Source organism: Ochotona princeps, chromosome 5, assembly GCF_030435755.1.
Source record: "Ochotona princeps isolate mOchPri1 chromosome 5, mOchPri1.hap1, whole genome shotgun sequence".
In the NCBI taxonomy this organism is placed as follows: Eukaryota; Metazoa; Chordata; class Mammalia; order Lagomorpha; family Ochotonidae; genus Ochotona; species Ochotona princeps.
Window position 1 is genome coordinate 75,871,060 of NC_080836.1, and position 23,100 is coordinate 75,894,159.

At 40.4% G+C, this 23,100-nt stretch overlaps 1 protein-coding gene across 1 annotated transcript in view; it reads left to right on the top strand.

Annotated features, from left to right (window-relative positions):
- The window catches only part of LOC101522599 (aldehyde oxidase 4-like), a 49,264-nt gene that overhangs the window by 16,940 nt on the left and 9,224 nt on the right, over positions 1-23,100 (top strand). Inside the window, exons 10-27 of the mRNA XM_058664286.1 lie at positions 126-218; positions 991-1,142; positions 2,711-2,804; positions 4,606-4,715; positions 7,041-7,225; positions 8,634-8,796; positions 9,359-9,451; positions 10,785-10,954; positions 11,245-11,359; positions 12,170-12,292; positions 14,465-14,561; positions 16,148-16,272; positions 17,570-17,703; positions 18,511-18,598; positions 18,823-18,909; positions 19,095-19,286; positions 20,240-20,467; positions 22,266-22,361. Coding sequence (XP_058520269.1) covers positions 126-218; positions 991-1,142; positions 2,711-2,804; positions 4,606-4,715; positions 7,041-7,225; positions 8,634-8,796; positions 9,359-9,451; positions 10,785-10,954; positions 11,245-11,359; positions 12,170-12,292; positions 14,465-14,561; positions 16,148-16,272; positions 17,570-17,703; positions 18,511-18,598; positions 18,823-18,909; positions 19,095-19,286; positions 20,240-20,467; positions 22,266-22,361 — 2,345 coding nt within the window. The remainder of the gene's footprint in view (positions 1-125; positions 219-990; positions 1,143-2,710; positions 2,805-4,605; positions 4,716-7,040; positions 7,226-8,633; positions 8,797-9,358; positions 9,452-10,784; positions 10,955-11,244; positions 11,360-12,169; positions 12,293-14,464; positions 14,562-16,147; positions 16,273-17,569; positions 17,704-18,510; positions 18,599-18,822; positions 18,910-19,094; positions 19,287-20,239; positions 20,468-22,265; positions 22,362-23,100) is intronic.

Below are 23,100 nucleotides of genomic sequence, written 5' to 3' on the forward strand. Positions count from 1 at the left end.
TTACTGCCATCCCTTTTATTAATGATATCTGTGGCCCTGATGAATGCTTTTTTGATAATAATATCTATTAGCATTCATTATCCTTTCTGGTTTTCCTAATTATTTTAAATCCTTTTTCCCTCAAGGACCCAACATTAAATTTGGAGATAAATTCTATCCAGTCTTCCTATTTCCTCTTGGGCTTCAAGAACTGTATTTTGTGAACACCACAGACGATGGTAAGCATGTTCTTCTTCAAATAAGATGTAACTGTTAGCTGTTGGTGAGCTGGCAGGGCTGAATTACATGCACTGGGTGACTTCAAGTCTGCCCGTAGAACCAGATGCGTGTTTCTTAATCTTTCTTCACTATCATCCCACTAAAGAACAATTTCCCTCCATGGAGTTTGGTGCCACAGAAGACCTGTATGTCTGTTTATGTGTGGTGTGTCTCTCAGTGCTTTATAGGTACAGAGTAAGGTATTTCCATTCCCTTGCTCCCATGCAGACTGCATTAGTCAGATGACGCCACTACTCTCAAACTATCTCCTGTTAGCACACCTGTATATAAAACCAGCCCCAAATACAGGCAAGTGTCTATTCCTGCTATTAAAAAGGGGGGGGGAGCAGAGGACAGTAAAATGAAATGACTAGGGAATAAATGCAAATAAGGAAGGCAAATTTTGCTTGTCAATTCCCACTGAGATTTTAATGATCCTTTAAAAATCTTATAGGCTATGACTAGAACCTCCATATTTGGTCGGTTTATTCAGGAAAACCAAATGAAGTAATGAATTTTGCAAGGCAATGAAAAATGACTAAGAAAAATTTGGTGCTTAGTATTTGGAAATAAGAAATTCAGAAAAAAAGAAAATTAGGAGAAATTGATTTTCTTTGATTTTATCATTTGAGGTAAAAAAGGACAGAGAAAATAAATTTAAGAAACTGTTGCCATGCAATTCTGTCTTGTTACTTGTCACTTTAAGCTTATAGTTTACTATTTTCTTTTCAGGGGTTACAATCGGTGCAGGATACAGCCTGGCCCAACTGAGTGATGCTTTACAATTCATTGTTTCGGAGCAACCAAAAGAGAGGACTAAGACCTTTCGTGCACTCCTGAACCACCTGAGGACACTCGCAGGAGCCCAGATTAGGAATATGGCTGTACGTTCTCTATTGTCACATACAATAAGCCACAGTTATGGACAGTCCTACAGTCCTATTCAGCTTAGCAAATATTGGGCTGAAGAGAAATTACACGTCAGTGTTGTACAATTCCTAAAATACAAGCGTGAGTGCCTGCTCACCGGTCCAGAGTGGGAGGTTTCCCACTCTGGATGTGTGTGTGTGTGTGTGTGTGTGTGTGTGTGTGTCCAAATGAGTGATGTTTGATGTAGCAAGTTGATGACAGCAGAGTCAGAAGCTGCCAGATCCTAAAGCACTGAAGCTGGGTGGGACTTTAGAGGCTGTCCACGAAGTTTAATTTTTAAAATTAACAGTGGTTTAAGAAGTTACAGTGGCTTCTCCAGGAAGGGAACTTTATGAACTGTATCTTATCCAGGGGACAGTAAACAAAAGCCTTCATTTCCAAAGGCTCTTTGGGGAGTTCTCATCTTAGACCTTTGTACCAAGATCAGTTCCTAAACATGTATGTTCCACATGCCCATTCTTGGATGTCCCCTGTCTAACTCACTGGAGTTTCCTTATTGTTTAAGAGTTAACTGGTGTCTGCATGGCTGACACCATTATGTACTAGATTAAGCCTCAGTCTGTAGTGTTATCATCCCATGTGGGTGCAGGTTCAAATCCTGACTGCTCCACCTCTGATCCAGCTTCCTGCGAAAGGCATGGGAAAGCAGCATGGATGGACCAGGTCTGTGGGCCCCTGCACCTGCATGGGAGACCTGGAAGAAGACCCAGGCTCCTAGCTTTGGACCAGGCTAACTTTGATGTTGCGGTCATGTTAGGAGTAAACAAGCAGATGGAAGATCTGTCTCTGTCTCTCCTTTTCTCTCTGTAAATCTGCTTTTCAAATACAAATAAATATGTTAAAAAAGAAATAACTGGTTTAAACTGCTCCTGCAGAGCACTACCTTTCTCCTGGCTCTGATCCTTCTGCTGATTCTCAAAATCTCTCATAGTTCACCTTCTGCATCTCTTGTCCCCAATTTTTTCAATACGATTGTCCCTTAAACAACAACTTAATCCCAGATACTCCCCCAAAAAGGTCCCTTGGCCGAAGCTGTGTGTAAATGGGCCTTTCCTGAAGATTTAAGACAGGAGAGCAACATTGTGCTGAGTGTGAATTCTTTTCTGCCCAGTTCTTTAGACTCCCCCCAGGCTCTACCTGCCCATCCTCCTGCACGCCCTCGGGCAGCGTTTCTCCTCTTCAGCTATTTCTGCTCTTGTTCCTGACCAGCAGAACCATCTGTCAAACTCCCATTCATTTTCCCTGTTGCCTGTTTTCATAAATAAATATTCTATCAGTAATGTCTAACCAGAGACAGACATACAGCAGGGCCAGTTTGAGAAGAAAAATTTTCCAGGCAGAAGTTTGGATGAGATCAGGGGCAGGAATGCAGCACACTTGTCTGAATCTATGTATCTGCCCTTAAACTCTGCCAGATCTTTCTAACAAACCAAGATACTTAAGGACGTATATAGGATTCCTGTGTGTATCTGTCAAATAACTAGTGTAGATTTTAAAATGTCATGTTTCTTTTTTTATTTAGACTTTAGGAGGCCATGTAGTTAGCCGGCCTCATTATTCCGACCTAAATCCCATTTTGGCTGCGGGAAATGCTACCATCAATCTAATATCAAAAGGTAAGATAGCAAGTTGAGCATTCTGCAGTGTTTTACACTTATCACTGTCTGTTACAGAGTTCTTGCTGGAAGCTGTGAGCTAGAGACCTGGGTATATCTAGTTTAGAATGCAGCTATGTTTACATTCACCTGGACCCAAGGATGAAACTATGATCAGTGATTCTGCTCCCCTGAGGGTCTGGATCTTGTAAATCAGATTCTTTCCTGCACCTGACACTAAGCTTCCTAACGATTTGCCCATATTTATTAGCAGCCCAATTGTCATATTAAAGCAATGGAAGAAATATTACCAGGAGTCATCTCTGTGGTGGTAAAGATTTATGCATATTTTATTTCAGAGTCTTATAAAGATGGTAATTTTTCTTATTGGACTTTCCATTTCAAGTAAAAGTCAAATTTATGGAGCATATTACTCATACTCTTTACTCAGAAAACATTTTGATCTTTATGCAATGATTGAACTGTAAGGGCATAAAAGCAAATGTTTATGTTCCTAGGGCTATTGATGTGAGATATCTCTTGATTAAAATTGCATTTCAAAAACAATGTTATAACTCAAGAGTATGGCAGAGTGTTTAAGGCTATACACATATGTAGTCTTCATTAGTGTTTTGTAATTTTCATTATAGATGTCTCAAATCCGGGGTTAGGTTTATCCCAAGGTATTAAAGTTTTTATAATTTCATAAGTGAGACTTTTCGAATTTTTCTTAGCAAGGTCATTGTTGGTGCATAAAATGACACTTATTTTTGTATGTTATTATGTATCCTGCAATGTTGTTGAATTATCTTATCAGTTCTACACTATGTTAAGTGAAATAAACCAAGAACAAAGAAATTCAACAGATTTTCTCTCATCTGTGAAAATTTATATATATACATGCACACATACATATAAATTTGTGGATGATGTATAATTTGATACATAGATATTTATAGACATTGCATTCACTGAATTTTATCCCTTACATAATAATACACTCTTCCTTCCTCATTTTATGATCCTTTTATGAATCTCAAATAATGTAGTATTAATGTCCTTGCTTTCAAAAAAGCAGTACATATATGTATCTAATATTTATACATGAAGCAAATATGATAAAATATTAAATTTTTTAAAATAAATTCAGCAATAAAATACAAATATATAAATATATGAACTTCTGAAAGTACATAGAAATTGTACTGAAAAGATAGTTTTGCTCAGGTGCAAAAATTTTGAAATTCATGGATTCTCTATAGATAGATAGACAATAAGTAAGTTGTCCTCCAGGATCTGTTATAAAACCTCTTTCCCAACCTTGTGCCCTCAAGTCCCTTTTCCACAATGGTACACATTTTCCTGTATGATTTACACCATCTGTAGATTATTTGTCATTCTCATTATAATGCAAAATCTGTTTAAATAGTTATTAGACTGCATTGATTAGGGAATAATAACCAGGAACAAAACCTATATATGTTCAGTATAAATAATTTTTATTTTCAATATGAGATTATTTTAATCCTCAAGTGTAGAACCCACACACACAGGACTGACTGTATGCATGTGTATGTGTGTGAATACATATACCCATTCTCCGTGATACAGGAGGTCTTCAGAAAGCTCAGGTTAGATGAGCAGAGAAAGCTATACATAAACTTCTTTAAAATTTGGCATGAAAATAGACTTACCTTTGAATTCCATTTTCCCATGAACTTTTTTTAAGTACCCATGTGTACGTGTGTGTATATGTATGTGTGTGTATGTGTTCATCAGCTTCGAATCAGCTCATCCTCATTGAGGCCATTTTCTTTAACAGAAGGAAAACGGCAACTTCCTTTAAATGGTGCTTTCCTTGAACAGTCCCCTGACACCAACCTGGAGCCAGAAGAGATTGTGCTGTCTGTTTATATCCCTTATTCCACTCAGGTGAGGGTTCTTGGTCCCCATCCCCAGCTTCAGGGAAGCCCTGCTCGCCAGAGATGGATCAGTGGGGTCCTATCTCCCACTCCTCAACAACCAGGCCTACGCCAGAAACCCAGAACCCTTACTGGGTCTCCCACACAGTGGGCAGGGATCCAGCTAGTGAGCCATCACCTGCTGCTTTCTAGGACGCACATTAGCAGAGAGCTAGGAAAGAAGGTAGAGCCAGGACTCAAACATGGGACTTTAACATGGGATACACACGCAGCTGCACCAAACATCTGCTGCAATTTTCATATCAGTGACATATTATCATTGTAGTGGGCCCCAGGCTCTTCGACTTTTTTTTAACTTTCCTCCACCATGGAAAAAAATGCAAAAATAAGTGCAATATGATTGTGTTCTTCTAAAGATGAGTGGTATCTTGACTGCACTGAGGGTTCTATCTTTGTTACTATTATGTTTATTTTTCTATTTTTAAATAAATTAAAATAGAACATTTCCATGGACTTCTTAAAAGTACACTGGGCCCATCTCTGTGCCTAAAGGGTATGTTGGCTCTGCCAGAGGAGAACTTTGATGTGAGTTGGCTTTTTAGTTTCAGAGAAATAAGCCTGTTAGCCACAATTAAGTAAGTCTATACTCATGTCATCTGCAGCAAGTTTCTGACAAACTGGAAGTTCATTATCATAAACAATGTCCAAGTCTACCGACATTCATTAAACAAATAATCTAAATAAACTTGCATATGTGTTAACCACCTCTCACTCCAGATGCCAGGTAAAATACCACACCCAGAAGCCACTAACAGAGTGTGTGGTCCTGTCTCTAACAAGATGGGAGTGAAGTAGAAAAAACAAAAACAAAACTGAAAACTACTCACCTAGCACAGGGAATGAGCAGACACAGTCAGAGTGGTTATATGGAGTAGTTGGGCCCTCATTCCCTGGGACAGTTCAAAGGGTAGGGAAGAGAGTAGGGGTCAGACACAGAGGATGGAGGCCTCTGAACAGGTGGAGGAGGAGGAGCAGTCACTCCTGTCGGGGAGGGGATGACGTGGGAGCGGGTGGTGGCAGAGGACAGCAGAGAGTAGCACAGAGAGGTATGACTGCATTTCACCAAGTAGATCCATTTCTCCAGCAACAGTTTACACCTGCTAGCAGATGGCCACCCTTAAAACCCAAGGTTAGAAGTAAGGATATTACCCAATAGAAAAATGGAGGCCAGTCAGCAAGCTAAGTGGTGGAGTAGGCCAATCCTTCACTTGGGTGCTGGCATCCCATGTGGGTTCCGGATTCTGTCCCAGTTGCTCCATTTGGATCCAGCTCTCTGTTTATGGACTAGGAAGGCAGCAGAGTGTGGCCCAAGTTCTTGGAACCCTGTACCCACATGGGAGCTCAGAGGAGGCCCCTGGCTCCCATCTTTGGATCAGCTCAACTTTAGCATTTGCATCAATTTAGGGAATGAACCAGTTGTTGAAAGACCTTTCTCTCTGTAAAATCTGCCTTTCAATTAAAAATATTTAAAAGATGGAGGATACATTGATTAGGGGAGAACTGATACATGAAGGACCATGTGGGAGGCCTTGCAGACAATGAAGCAGGAAATGGAGAGGAGGGGAGTGGCACCAGGAGAGGAGAGGCAAGTCTCCCCATCACTTGAGCTAAACTCTCCTTCATCACCAGTGCTTGCTATCTCAAAAGGGTCTCCTTGGAGTCCATGTATGAGGATCAGCCTCACCCCACCCCCTGCCACAGTGCTGCACCCCTGGAAGTGTCCCCGCTTCACAATTCCCATGTTCTGCTCAAGTAATCCGTGGGCAGGTGTAGACTGAGACCACCAGGCCAGGGGTCTCTGGTAGAACTACTGGTTCTAACAGTTCTTTCTTGACACCGAAATTCTTTATTCAAACACAATTTGCACAGTGAACCTAAGGGAGGTGTTGTATCTCCTACCCTTCCCCTCAAGCCACTCAAAATTTCTGGGTCACATATAAAGATTCAAAGACGAAAGGCATATGGCTTAGAAATAAGTATAAACTCTGGATCCAGGCTTCTTGGGTTTGAACCTCAGCTCTATTCCTTACTGCGTGTCCTTACGCACGTTGCTTAACCTGTCCATTTCTTCTTGATGGAATTGAGTAGAGCTGTTTTGTCAGAATTCGATAAAATACACAGGAAGTACACAGGACCAAACCTACATGTTTTTAACACCGGGACTATTGTTCATGTGACAATCATGGGATCATTTCCATTATACATCACCCAAGTTCTTGCTGTATGGCAGAGTGATGCTAAGCCCTAAACACTCTGAGTGGTTTTGTCTCTCCAGTGGCACTTTGTGACAGGACTGCGTCAGGCCCAACGGCAGGAGAATGCCTCTGCCATTGTCAATGCTGGCATGAGTGTGAAGTTTGAAGATGGCACAAATACGATCAAGGACTTCCAGATGTTCTATGGAAATGTTGCTTCCACAGTGGTGTCTGCAAAACACACCTGCAGACAGCTGCTCGGGAGGTATGTGAGAGGGAAATGGGAACAGGAGACCTGTTTTTTCTTTTTTAACTTTTAATAAAAATAGCACTTAAATGATTTTTTCTTGATGACTAAAACATGTAGAAATATCATAGAAAGCTTAGGCTCTGCAAAAAAAAAAATGTATAGAAACAGTCAAGCTGCCCAAAAGCCAACTACCTTTATGGTACAATAATTCTTACATGGAAAGTTTCTATAATAAGATTAATGCACAAAAATTGATGAAGGAAGGGGGTTATGGGATGTGTGGCTATCTTCTTGGGACTGTACATATGGAATGCATGAAATCTATTCTCTAGATATTAACAACAGAGAAGAAGAAGGATCAAGGGGGGAAAAAAGGGAAAAAAGGGCTGGGTGTTTGGGGCAATGGGTAAGATGATGCTTGGAACACTCACAGCTGATCTCCACATCTGTGGTTGTGAGTCCTGAGTCCACCCCAATCCAGGTTCTGCTAATGCACTCTCTGGAAGGCAACAGGTAGTGGTCCAAGTTATTGTGTCCCTACCACCCACATGGGAGATCTAGAATGAGTCCTAGGCTCCTGGTCCAGGCCTCCCTCTCTCTGTACATCTTTCAAATTAAAAATAAAAAAAATAAATACAATTATCTTTAAAATTAGTAAAGATTATCACAATAAAATAATTACAAAAAATAGTGCACAAATTACATGATTTAAGTAGGTATTATCTTCAAGTGCTCATTTACAATTGGTCTGTAAAATACTAAGTCTAATACTATACCCTGAGACATCTAAAAATGTCCTCTAATCATATAAAGAAAATTAAAAGCGATCCAATGGTTCTCCCATTACTTCTAAATTTTCAAAATTATTGTAAAAATGTTTTTAAAATTATTGTAAGAAGTGGTTGATAGCAGTTTAAATCACATTTCTGTCTATTGTCATTCCTTAGAACTTACAAGAACTCCATTTTGTCAAGAGTGGTTATGAAGAGCTTTGTGTCATGACCTATCTCACAACTATTTTCAGTAGTTTGACCATGTGTGGTTCATCTTAGTGTGTGTATGTCAGCAGGAACTGTTAGTAAGGTGTGGACCCCTATCAACCCCAATAGTCAGAGACACAACAAGTGAGCAAGACATCTATAACATCAGGAGGCTTTGATGTTACTGATTAATTTTCCCTGAGCTTCTAAAGGGAAATCAGTGCTTCCAACTTGTGAAGTTAAAAGGAATGACAACGAAGCAGGCCTTGATAAGGAAAATATGAAAACCCTGGCTCAGACAACTAAAGAAGGCTAATGACATATTTTCAAAATGTCTTGTTTAGACTCAAAGATGGATACAGAGTGGCTCGTTGCCTTCCCTGCCTGTGTGTTTAGCATATGTCTTGGCCTCCTCTATGCAGTGTTTCCATCTTTCCTACCAGGCAATGGGATGACCAAATGCTGAGTGATGCGTGCCGATTGGTTCTGGATGAAATTCACATCCCGCCAGCAGCCAAGGGAGGCATGGTAGAATATAAGCGAACCCTCATCATCAGCCTGCTCTTCAAATTCTACCTGAAAGTGAGGCAAGGACTGAATAAAATGGTAAATGATTTCTCCAGGTGTCTGGGTTTTTGCTAGTTGGACAGCGGTTTGGAAAGAATTTCCTCAGCCTGGTCTGGGATAATACACTGAGGTTCCTGGAATGGGTGGCAGATTGACTCACAGTAGTGAAAGGGCTTCAATAAATAAATTGAACCTTTTTTTCCTTTTTAAATGTAATTTTCTTACTGAAGAATTACTTTGATATTCAGAAAATGAGAATAAGCCAAATAGGAAAATCAACTGTACTCCCATCAGCCATAGATAGCCACTAGAAACATTTTGGCTTGCATTTTTCAAAACCCTGCTTTATGAATGCATGTGTTGTAAGGGTTTTTTTTGGGGGGGTGTAGCTTCTGGAAATATCAATAACATCCATTCCTCTCTGTATAAACAGATGTTGCTGTACTTTAAACAATGACTAGCAACCTCAGGAACTCAAAATTCAGGGCCTTCTCCCTCAACCCAACTGGAGTCCAAGATCCATGTGGATACAATGAACAGCCCTATTTCTGTGATTATCACTCAACTTGTTAAGTTAAATGCAAAGTAATCTTCTTTACAGGATTCCCAGAAGTTCCCCGACATTCCAGAAACATACATGAGTGCTCTAGAAGATTTCCCCATAGAAACACCCCAAGGAATTCAGATGTTCCAGGTGAGTGCGTATGGCGTTTTCTTCAAATCTATGCATCCAAATATAGATGTTATACATATGTCTCTCTCTCTCTCCACTAACTATATATTCTTGTTGCAAAGATAAACTATTAAACTAGTTGATACTACCTATTGCCACTTTTAAAGGACTTTTCTTGCTTTAGCATCCGACTTTTTCACAAGGAATTACATTCTGAATCACCCTCTTCCACCATTTTCAGGTTTATTGCCTAAAATTTCCTACCTTTGTTAGCCAATGCCTGTCCTTCCTTTAAAGCTTGGCACAATGGTCTAGTGGTTAAATCACTGCCTTACACATGCCAGGATCCCATATGGATGCCAGTTTGTGTCCCAGCTGCTCCACTTCCCATCCAGTTCCCTGCTTGTGGCCTGTGGCCTGAGAACGCAGTCAAGGATGGCCCAAAGCCTTGAGATCTTACACCCGCATGGGGGATCCAGAAGAAGCTCCTGACTGTGATCATTGCGGTCACTTTGGGAGTGAATAAGCAGAAATCTTTCTGTCTCTCCTCCTCTCTCTATATATGCCTTTCCAATAAAAAATAAATAAATCTTTTTAAAAAACTGAGCCAATATTTGCAACTTCTAGAAAAATCTTCCTTGCTTTATTACTAATATTCTGAATTTCCTAGGAATATGTGTGTTACTTAGGTAAACTGTTTTCCATTGCTACATGAACTTACCACATTATTTTAATATGTGTTGTGCATGTTCTGATTCCTCAATGACATTGTAGAATCCTTCATGACAGGAAAAATGTCTTCTTGGGTGGCAGGAGAGTGGGGGGTTACATCCAAAATTTATCCCATACCATACCACACAATGTGTACTTATTTTTTTAAAAGATTTATTTATTTTTATTACAAAGTCAGATATACAGAGAGGAAGAGAGACAAAGAGGAAGATCTTCCGTCCAATGATTCACCCCCCAAGAGAGCACAACGGTCAGTGCTGCGCTGATCCAAAGCTGGGAACCAGGAACCTCTTCCAGGTCTCCCACGAGGGTGCAGGGTCCCAATGCATTGGGCTGTCCTTGACTGCTTTCCCAGGCCACAAGCAGGGAGCTGGATGGGAAGTGGAGCTGCCAGGATTAGAACCGGCACCCATATGGGATCCCGGTACATTCAGGGCGAGGACTTTAGCCGCTAGGCCACGCTGCCAAGTCCATCAATGTGTACTTATTAACCTTGACTCACAGAAGTGGGTACCTATTGCCTGTAATTTTTCTTGACATGTTAGTAACTCAGACATAGCAGACTCAATTTTTAGGGCACAAGAATCGCTGGTGTCAAATATTTTGCTTTGTTCATTCCCAGTGTGTGGATCCCAATCAACCCCTACAAGATCCAATTGGACACCCAATCATGCACCAGTCAGCCATTAAACACGCCACTGGGGAGGCTGTATTTGTGGATGACATGCCTCCCGTAGACCAAGAACTCTTCCTTGCTGTGGTCACCAGCACCAGAGCTCATGCCAAGATCATGTAAGGAAATAAAAGATGCTTCTTTGTGTTGCTGAAATGTATCCACAGTTTCATACATATCTTATATTAATTAAATGGGGATCATTTTCTGTGTGTAGTTATGAAAACCTCTGTGCCCAAGAATTAGAACTACTAAATGTTGACGTTTTCCAACATAAACTATTGCTGCATCATTTATTTTTAAAGTCCATTGTCGCTTTTCTCTGCGTTTAAAGAATAGCTTATATTAACTGTAGACTTAGCCCTGCAATCTACAATCTTAATGGCTACCTTCACATTTTCCCTGTTAGATCCATTGATACCTCAGAAGCTTTGGCATTTCCAGGTGTGGTCGATGTGATAACAGCAGAGGATGTTCCTGGAGAAAATAACCACCAAGGAGAGATTTTATATGCAAAAAATGAGGTATGTGACTTGTATGTGGTTTATTATTCAAGTATTTTTGCTGAAAACACCAACATAATTATTTATTGCAATTGTGTCCATGGGTTCATGAATACATCACCAAGACTTGCTAGGAGTAAATGACTACATCTCAATGAGTCTCAACTTTTCTCTTGAATAATTAAACCTTTTTGAGATTCAACTAAAAGCTTTTAATACTCTCAAGAAAGGCTTCTAGGAGCTGGCATTATGTCCTAGTAGGTTAATCTGTTGTCTGCCACACGAGCCTCCCATATGGGTACCAGTTTGAGTCCCGGCTGCTCTACTTCCAATCTTGCTTCCCATGTGGGAGACTTGAATGGGGATCCAACCCAGGATTCTGGTTTCCTCCTGGCCCAGTTCCAGCAATTGCAGCAATTTGGAGGGAGAAGTAGCAAATAGAAGATCTCTTTTTTTTTTGTAACTTTACCTTTCAAATAAATAAATATCATTTATTTTAAAAGTCTTGAATTCACAGAATATGGAGCATTGGCTGTTGAAAGAAAACAAAAGTTCAGGATGGCTGGATCACTGTGATGCTGTGGGAATAGTGACGAATGTATCTGGGGACAAGCCTGTAGGTTGTTAAAACCAGATAATTATGCTTTGCGTGCGATTATTGTGCTCCCTAAATCCCACTCAAGACTCTGCTTTAAAATAATATCAGGGGTAGAAAATAATCTTTCTTTTGGTCACAAAGTCGCAGTGTGCCAACATAAGAATGCTGAAGCAGTCACTCCTTTTTGAGGATCCTCTTTCTTTTGTAATTGTTCACACATGGCTTTCTTGCAGGTAATTTGCGTGGGTCAGATCGTCTGCACTGTGGCTGCTGACACCTACGCTCACGCAAAAGAGGCAGCTAAACAAGTAAGGATTGCTTACGAAGACATAGAACCAAGGATCATCACGATCAAGGTAGTCATAACCCTTGTGGCTTCTGGAATGATGGCAATGGTTTACTTTGGGCAGAATCCAACTCATGGAATAAAATAATACAAGTTGGGCTCTACCTACTCTTTGTCCTGTGTTACCTATAGTTTCAGGTTAAGGGCTCCAGTGATCTGTACTTTGAGATAGAATGCTGAGACTTTTCCTGCCTAGATCCGTCTTCTGCAGCACTGCCTCTACAGGGATCTCTGGAAATGAAGCTTTCTGTGTGCCCTTCTCCTCTGGCCTCTTGCCAAGACATAGCCTAGAAGTATAGATCAGCAACACTGGAGAAATGTCTCACATCCAAAACTACTAAGTGGGAAAATCCAGAGCATTTGTGGCTCTTACAAATGTACCAGGATGCATACCAAACCTGATCATGTTTTATCTTCATTACTTCTTTTCATTAAACTTGTCTAGCATGCTCACTACTTTAAACAAGTAATAATAACATTTACTGTATGAGAAGGACTTCAAACAGTTTGTGGAAAATGCATACGCTGAAGAACTGTACATGGATCTCAAGGAGTGTTTGCACCAAAATCATCTTATCTTTTAAATATATTTTCCCATGAACTGTTTTAAGTATCCTTGCAATACAATTATTGAGTCTTCTTGCTCCTTACCACTTAGGCTTAAGCACAAGCTATAGAGACAGATGACTTGAATTCATAACCTGATCCTGCCACTTGATAGCCTCTTAACAGTAACGAAAGCTTTGACAAGCTTCTGCAATGCTTCATCCCTCACTTGTCTTATCTGTAAAATGAGAACCCTAAAAGTATCTCCACCAGAAAGTCATTGTGAGGTTTAAATGAAAAGATCTAGAGAACACATCAGTAATTGTTAACTATCATTTGTGTTCTATTCTCTATTCATGAGAACCAAAGACATGCCAGGACCAAAGCCAAAGCTGGGGCTCAGAACACGTGCTAGACAATGGAGGGACAGAGGGGAAAACAGATAAAGGATAAATAAGTAACATGAAAACACCAATCCACGCACACATAGGGTACAGTCTTGAATATCCTCTTTGGTGCTCCCCATAATCCTCCCAGTAGTTGCCAAGTTCAAGTTGCCCTTCAAATGCTCTTGAGTCTGCCACCCTCCAGCCCAGAACTTGGCCACCTCACTGCCCAGATTTACTAAAATAACCACATGAAGAGGTTGTTGTCTTCCCTGTCAGCTCATGCACCCACCTCACAGACTTCTTTAAGCCACCCAATTTATCAGGTTACTTCCGCTGGTGAACAGCACCCCCTCAGATAAAAATCCAAATTCCTTGAAATGGAATCAAGGTCTTTCCTAGTCCAACTTCAATCCACCTTCCAAATGCCTCTTTAAGTGTTTCTTGACAGAAAACCCACATCCCAACCAGTCTGGTCTTGTCCTCATCTTGTCCCCCCTTCTTTGGTTTTAACCCTGAATTATCACTTCATGTTGTGACCCAGACTTCAAATGATTCAGGATCCAATTCAGGTTACTTCCACAAGGCAATCACCAAGCATCCCAGGTCCCACCAATCTCCTCCTCCTTGATCTCTTAGCTCTGTTATATACCAACCTTGGGCCTGGCAGCGTGGCCTAGCAGCTAACGTCCTCGCCTTGAATGCGCCAGGATCCCATATGGGTGCCAGTTCTAATCCTGGATGCTCCACTTCCCATCCAGCTCCCTTCTTGTGGCCTGGGAATACAGTCAAGGACAGCCCAAAGCTTTGGGACCCTGCACCCGTGTGGGAGACCTGGAAGAGGTTCCTGGTTCCCAGCTTTGGATCGGCGCAGCACGGGCCATTGTGCTCACTTGGGGAGTGAATCATTGGACAGAAGATCTTCCTCTCTGTCTCTCCTCTTCTCTGTATATCTGACTTTGTAATAAAAATAAATAAATCTTTAGATATATGTGTATATATATATACACCAACCTTACCCTAGAATCAGCACCTTAATAGCAAACTGCCTCTGATCATCACTCAGCAATCTAGGGATGGGACCTTCTTTATAGACCCATTGAATTCAATTTCTGATGACTCTTCATGCTACACTTGCTTGGAGAGTCTGGTATGGGATCAGACAAAACAGAAACATTGAATTTGGTGGGAGACAAATTGCTTATTAGGATGCCAACTTTTGTTCCGGTTTCTTTGTTTTTCCACTGCAGCAAGCTCTGGAGCATAATTCTTTCCTCTCTGTTGAGAGAAAAATTGAGCAAGGAAATGTGGAAGAAGCCTTTAAACATGTTGACCAAATCATTGAAGGTAAGGGGTCTAGGGTTAAAAAAAAAAAAGCAAGGGTTTTGAAGTGGAAGATTCTGTATCAGCTGGTTTGAGAAATCCTGAACCTCCAAAGTAGTGCTTCTGTATTCCAAAATGATTTTTTTAAAAAGAACTTTTTAAATTAATACCTAACAGATTGGATACAATTCTAAGAATACAATAGCATTTCCCTCTTCTTAATTTAGCACACACAATAAGTTCACAGCTTTATTTTTACATATGTATAACCTGGTGTAAATGTTGCCCACAGAAAGATATGTTGTACCCCAGAAAGCTTCCTCTTATTTTTTCCCTGAAGATATGTTCATTGTACTTGAAAGTCAGAGTTACAGAGAAACAGAAAGAGAGAGATCTCCCAACTACTAGTTTACCCTCCAAATGGCTGCAATAACCAGAGCTGAAACTGTCCACCACCAAGAGTGTCTTCCCAGTCTCTGTACCCACGTGGGTAGAGAGGCCCAAAGTCATAGGCCCTTCTCTGCTGCTTTCTTAAACTATCAGCTGGGAGCTGGCTTGGGAGTGGAGCACCTGGGGACCAAACCCATGTCCATATGAGCTGCTGCTGCTGAGGGCAGAGGATTAACTTTTAAGCCACCAAATTCTATTGGTCTCAGGATGCTTCCTCCTAACCCTAGTAACTCCTCACAAGGTATAAAGACTAACTTTTAAAGTCATAGAAAATGAAATCTGATATGAACACCAAAGTGCCTACTTGTATTTAACATCTTGAGTAAAAGAGTCATCTCTGTTGTTACATAGATCAGAAGTTCTTTTTCATTGCTTGGTAGTATTTTGCTGCACAAGTTTCTACAATTTATTTATCCGTTCCGTTGTTGACGGACATTTGAGTTGTTTTCAAGTTAAAGTCATTATCAATAAAGTTTCTACAAACACAATTGTGTTTGTCTTTTAGAGAACACAAACACTTCTAATCAACGGCATCAAGGAACAAGATTCCTTCAAAAAAATATTGCCCTTTGTCAAAATGGTATATAATCTTATATATGTATATATAAATATATGTGTGTATATTTATTATATATATATGCATGTATGTATGTGTGTATATGGTATATAATCTTGTGTATGTCATATATATGCATATATATGTAAGTTTCTCCTGTTAAAAAATTTAGTTTTTAGGTTTTTTTTTTTGCCTGATCCACATTCTATCGTCCTAAAAAACTACTTCAAATAATCTTAACAAATTCAGTCTTAGTAAAATATGCATTTATTTCAGCAACACAAAGGTCTTTTAGGTAATTGGAATTCAAAAACTTGACCAAACTCACTCGTCAAGCCTGGATGCGTAATCAGATTAGCCTGTGCTGTCTAGTTCAGTACATCACAGATGTGACAGCCTCAAGACATGGATGAGGAGACCTAGGCCAAGGAGGTTGTGTGAGTTACACAAGGTCACACAACACAGACAGAACTAGAAGGAATTCTAACCCAAGGATATAAAGGGCAGCAGTCCATAACTCGAAGCAACTCACAATTACTGAACAAGACACTAGACCTGCCTGCATACTTGTAATCAAATGTTGTGCTGTGTTTAAACTTCACAGGTGAGATCCATGTGGAAGGACAGGAACATTTTTACATGGAAACACAAACTGTCCTGGCAATCCCAAAAGAAGAAGATAAAGAAATGGTGTTATACCTTGGAACACAGTTTCCAACCCACGTTCAGGTAACAGGACACTGTTGGACAATGAAGCTCCAGGTGGATGGGTGTTGTGAGGTCCTTGCTTCTGGACACTCTGCCACTTGAGCCTTTGCATTTGTCCCACTCCTAATATGAATTCCATGTACACTTTACATTAGCTAAAGTCCAGAATGGATCCAATGGGGTAAGATAGCATTTTGAAAGGGCAGACATTCCAAAGTGATTTGAAAGTGCTCATACCTGCGAAGCAGGGCAAAGTTCCTCTTTTCCTTATAACAACTGGTAGCATGAAATTGAATCTCAAGGATGTACAAGCCTTTGTTTGATGATTCCACTTTGTGATTCATTTGCATGATTATTTTAGGTGAGTGTGGAGTTCCCACGAATCACTGGGACACATGTAAAGCAATTATGCCTCCAAGATATTCAAACCAGCTCAATAAGAAGCATGTAAATTACAATCCTATCTTAGTGGTTTAAATACAAGGCCTTTTTGCACCCAGGGAAATAATTGAAGATCCTGATATTCTTCTCTTCCAAAATGTGAAGTTGTAAGCCCTAGAATAGTGCCAGACACAGGTGAATGATTTTAAAAATCCTACTAAGGAGGGAAGGCATACATCACTAAGAGGAAAGCTGCGGACTTCGTGCTGGAATATGGGTGAGCTGATATCTTCTGTGTTGTGAGTGTATAGGTTTTCTGGGAGGAGGAAGCTCCCAGCTGTCACTCCAGCCACAACTAAGACAGAGGTCACTGATTCTGAGCCAGGATATGACTGTGACTTTCACAAGCACAAAGCTTACGCACACACGATCATAGCAGCATCACTCATAATACGCTAAAGTGAAAACAATTCAGTGTCCATCAGCTGAGGAATGAACAAAATGTGGTTTGACTGTATAATGGAATATTACATAGCCACTAAAAAGAATGATGTACTGACATTGTTATAGCATAGGTGAACTATGACAACATTATAGCCTAGGTGAAAGCTAGTCATGAAATATCACATATTGGATGGTTCTACTTACAAGAGCCCCCTGAACAGGGAAATCTCTATACTTTCTTACAGGAGGAAGTTTCATGGTCACCTAGAACTGGGAAGTTGTGGGGGAAACGAAGATGGCTGTTTAATGGATGCAGGTTTCTTTGGAACCTGACATTATCCTAAAATGAGATTATGACGATGATTACATCAATGTGTAAATAGAAGTATTTGTTGAATAATTGACTTTCTTGCATTGAGCAGAGGAAGTGCATGGCTAATATAGTAAACTATTCAGTTGTAATCACATGGCTCTGCGGACTGAACTGTTGCAGGAGTATGTGGCTGCAGCCTTGAATGTCCCAAGGAGTAGAATTGCCTGCTACATGAGAAGAGCTGGAGGAGCATTTGGGGGAAAAGTGACCAAGCCTGCTCTGCTAGGAGCTATCAGCGCTGTGGCAGCCAACAAGTAAGAGTTGCAATGACCATGGACAAGATCGGCAGTCCAAATGGTGTCAATGGCCCCTGGGTCCTTCCAACCCTGCACTGCAGCTTTCACCTCCAATGAGTTCCCAAGTGAAAGGAAAGGCAATAAACCCCTGGGTATTTCTGCTGCCCACAGACATTCACATAACCTCAGCTTCATTTGGTTGGAGCATCCAGATGTGGGAGTGGCTGTAACTAAAGTTCACTAAAATGTATTCAGGAAAAAGCTTAACTTATTCCAGGCTATTGGCACAAAAAAAAAAAAAAGTCTCTCCAACAATAATAAAAGCTCTTTTTTAGGTAGCAGGTTTGCCAGCAGTGGGAACATGCAATCTAAAGCCAGAACCCTTGCTTGACATTTGGTGAGAAGGGAGCATGAATGTAAGGGTCTTGAGCTCAACAGGGCATTGCATCCCAACCTTTCAGCCTCCACAGCTCTCTTTCAGCATATTTTAGCTTCCCCTTTCCTATCCCAAAATGAAGTTCAAAAAGATCAAATCTATTTATAGAACTGAGAAATGACCATATCATTCCTAATGTGATCTAAAAAATAAACAAAAGGAAATACCATAATCAAATAACATGACATTGTAATATAGAAATATAGACTTAAACTAAATCAAAATAAATTTTTATTTTAATGTAATCACAATCTTCTAAAATACTTTTTAAAGTTACTGCTACTCCCACTGAAAACCACCAGCTAGCTTATCTCAAGCCGCCTTTCTTCATCTCAGTGTTTTGACAATTTTATCAAGTTTTCAGTCATTAATGGAGTCATTCCCTGTAGGACTGGCCGCCCAATCCGATTTATCCTGGAGCGTGGTGATGACATGCTGATAACTGCTGGCCGCCACCCACTCCTCGGAAAATACAAAGTGAGTGAAAGCAAAAAAGCTCATAAAACTGCTAAGAAGTTGTTCAGTATTGGTTAACCAATAGTAAAAACAATTGCTAAGTGTCATAGCAATAAAAGGGGATATTTTTGCCTAAGAATATTAGGATTGTGTTAGTTCTGATCATGTGCACAAGCTAAATGTGGTTAACAACTATAATCAAATCGATAAGTGTCCAACATGGTTTGGTTGCTATCACTTTGCAGGTTGGATTCATGAACAATGGTGTGATCAAAGCTGCTGATGTCGAATATTATATCAATGGCGGATGTACTCCTGACGAGTCCGAATTGGTAAATAAATACATCTTTGCTATGGATTAACAGTGGAGCTGCAAGAACCACAATGCACTTGCTAAAATATCTTTCTCACAAATTAGATAATTTCTATCAATAGTACAAGTTAAAAATGTAATTCAGATAAGTAGCTTTGCATATTTGACCGATGCAAAGTTTCATGTTGTTTGGCTTCAATTCAGGTGATGGAGTTCATTGTGCTGAAATCAGAAAATGCATATAATATTCCTAATTTTCGGTGCCGGGGAAGACCTTGCAAAACCAACTTACCATCCAACACCGCCTTTCGAGGATTTGGCTTCCCTCAGGCTACAGTGGTGGTTGAATCTTACATAACTGCTGTGGCTGCTCAATGTAACTTACTTCCTGAAGAGGTAAGCAGCCAAACCCCTTAAGAAAATACTGACAATATTGCTTAAATATGTTCTGATCACCTGCATGTAACATCATGTCAACCTTTATGTGGACTCAAAGAAAAACGTGCATCATCCCTGCATATCTGTTTTCTGTGTACATGTATATAAGTCAACCACAAAATCCAATGCTTTCATGAGAAGACGGTATTTCTTATAATTCTGTCAACCTGCTGGGAGCTCTTCTTGTCTAGGCCAAATCAATGGAAATTTTATGACATAAGGCAGCTTCACTCACTGTCTGCTAAATACCAGGCTGATTTGTCTAGGGCTGCCTCAGCTGAGACACTGTCACTTCTGTTCCATAGGGGCATCCTGCAGGACACTGGCCTATATTTGTTCTCCTGGGATGGGGTAGGGGGAGTGGGAAAAGGGGTTTTTAATGGCCAGCCCTAATGCACCAGTACTTTTCAAGTGTCTGTATCATGTGGTCATCAAGCCAATCCTAGAATCAATGTAAAACCATCCTAGGGCATAGAGAGGATAGAATAATAAGCATCTTTTGTGCAAACCTTTTTTTCAATATTCAAATCTTTGAGGATTTAATTTGAGAACAAGTTAAGAACAAGACAAGACCACATCACAGTACAAAGATTTTGAATTAGGAAAATTTTATCTCACCACTGACAAACTTGTGATGGGCCTCCTATTTCACAGGATTATTAAGAAGCTAACTAACATGCACTTAACCTAGACCTAGCATATATGAGGTATTCAGCAGCAATTGCCATGGTTGCTATGATTGTTGCTTTGTTTATTCATGAACACTTGTTCTTAAACACTAATACCAATGTTTATCACTTATATATCTTTTTTAGAAAAATTTCCTTTATATCAAACATATAGCAAAAATTTATGTATCACATGTGGAACAAATATCTACTGCTAAAATCCATTTTGTTTTTATCTTTCAGGTTAAAGAAATAAACATGTACAAGAAAGCTAGCAAAACAGCCTATAATCAGAAATTCAATCCAGAGCTCTTGCGAAGGTGCTGGAAAGACTGTCTGGAAAAATCTTCATTCTATGCGAGGAAAGAAGCTGCAGCAGAATTTAACAAAAAGAATTACTGGAAGAAAAGGGGGTTGGCCGTTGTCCCCATGAAATTTACCATTGGACTCCCTATAGCCTACTATCATCAGGTGAGGCTCAGAGGGCTGCCTGCCTGGAAATGGTAACTGTGTGCAACTGGGGTAGTCTGGGACTGCTCTGCAAGCAGAAGATGCTGGGCCAGTTCACTTTAGCAGTAGACAGAGGAGGTTTAGGCCAGATGAGGAGACCATGGATATCAGTGAATACCTGGAATTCAGGGAGAGCTACCAATGGTAAAATCCAGCTTGAGAGACAGAGGACAACCTGAGTATGGGGAAATGGGGAGTCTTATTTCAAATCTGTGGGAGAATGGGGAGAAACAAGAGGACTCCTTTTCATTTTTCCAAATTCGTTAGTAAGAACCTCAAAAAAGGCCATGAGAACAGACTCCCCAATCACATAGAAACTTGGAGTTTCTGTAATTGTTTTAAAGATATGTGTTATTTATTTAAAAGGTAGAATGATGAGAGAGAGAGAGAGAGAGAGAGAGAGAGAGGAGAGAAAGGAGAGAGAGGAGAGAGAGATGTGCCATTCATTGGTTCATGTTTCAAACAGCTTCAGTAGTTAGGTCTGGGTCAGGCCAAAGCCAAGAGCCAGGAACCCCATCCTAGTCTCCCTGGTGGATGACAAGGATCCAAGCACTGGGACCATTTTCCTCTGCCCTCCCAGGTGCAGATTGGAAGCACACCAGCCAGGACTGGAACCAAAGCTCTGATATAGGATGTTGGCATTACTGGTGGCAATTTAACCCACTGCACCACAATACCTACCCCCCGAGTTTCTGTATATTCAGTGACTACTGAACCTTTTTCATTTCACCATAACAAGTTTTTCATAGCGTTTGGTTTCTGATTTCTTCTTCTTTGTTGTTGCTGCTATTGTTGTTGCTATCTCCATTCATCTCTTCAATGTTTTCTATAGTAGAGCCTGTGTAAAGGAAAGAACACAGGTCACCCTCATGGGGCCAGTGAGGTGGGCACATAATTATCTGCTATCTATCTATCATCTATGTATCTATCTATCATCTATGTATCTATCTATCTATCTATCTGAAATCTGCCTTTCAAAAAATAGATCAATCTAAATAATAGAAGGAAGAAAAAAATTGCCTGGCAGCCTTAACAGATGGGTCTCTGAACTCTGGCTCCAATGTTCTGCCGAACTTGATTTTCCTGAATGAAAGTCCAGATCCATGTGCCCCCACTCTCACCCCAACATGATTCTGTAAAATCGGTGTTTGGAAATCACTAAAACACACACAAGTTTCTTCCAGTTCCTCTGGTATCCAAGAGAGATTATGCCAGGAAATTTACTCATTTAGATTCTACTTGCTTTTTTTTTTAAGATTTAATTATTCTTATTAGAAAGGCAGATTTACAGAAAGAAGGAGAGACAGAAAGAAGATCTTCCATTTTCTACTTTACACCCCAAATGGCCACAATGGCCAGAGCTGAGCCTATCTGAAGCCTGGAACCAGGAACCAGGAGCTTCTTCCAGGTCCCCCATGGAGTTGCAGGTTCCCAAAGACTTAGACCATCTTTCACTGCTTTCCCAGGTCACAAGTAGGGAATTGGACCAGAAGAGGAGAGACTTGACATGGTGCCCAAATGGGATGCTGGCACTTGAAAGTGAAACATTAGCCAGCACCAGCCCCTCTACTTGCTTTAAAGTCGGTTTCCATTTCTGCAGAGGAAAGAATAATAAGAGTGTACAGATTGGTGTTCTGGGAAGGCAGCTCCCCAGGCAAATAGGCAAAGCTTCTGATGGGGAGATTAGCAAAGCTCAAGCCACTGAAGCTGTGTGGGTTTCTCATCTGGTATTGCAATTGCTTCCCCCACCTTCCCACAGGCAGCTGCCCTCGTCCACATCTATATGGATGGCTCTGTCTTGCTGACTCATGGTGGCTGTGAGCTGGGGCAAGGTCTGCACACCAAGATGATTCAGGTGAGATTGTTGTCATAGCAATAGGAGACAACACCTTATGGTTAACCAACTAGCTTTCTTGTCATGTTGAACATAAGAAACAGCATCCCACCAAATGCACAAGTCAACTGTAAGATTTTTAGGTGATGGAAGTGTGTACTAAGAGTTGAGGAATTATGTTACATCCATCCTCTTACATGCAATAAGCCAAATCCGTAGGTCTAAAAGGGTGATTCCAGTTTTCAAAGAGAACATACTGCCAAGCTTTCTAGTAACTGCTCAAAGTACTAATGCATTCACTCAAACTCACAGAAATAAATGTTTGATAGGACAGAAAGTTACATTCATAGCTTCATAATCCACGTAGAAACTTGATTCACAATGTGCTAATTCATAAAAGTCTGTTTGTAGTGCTTTTTAAACAAGATATTCTTGCAAAAAGAAATTTCCCCCTTTTTAAATGTGAAACCAGTACTTGTTGAATATAACAATTGAATCTAAAAATGTATGAGAAACAAAACTTTTTCTCAATGAGAAATAGAGAAAAGATACTTTTGAAGGAAAGGATATTATTCTTTATTTTTATTTATTTTCATTTTGTTACAAAGACAGATTCAGAGGCCCAAAAATTATATCTGCTGCCTCAGCCTCCAAATTCTCCCAGCAGCCAGGGCCAGACCTGGCTAAAGCATGGAGCTAGGAGCTCAGTCCAGTTCTCCACTTGAGTGTCAGGGATCTAAGCATTTGAGCCATCATCTGC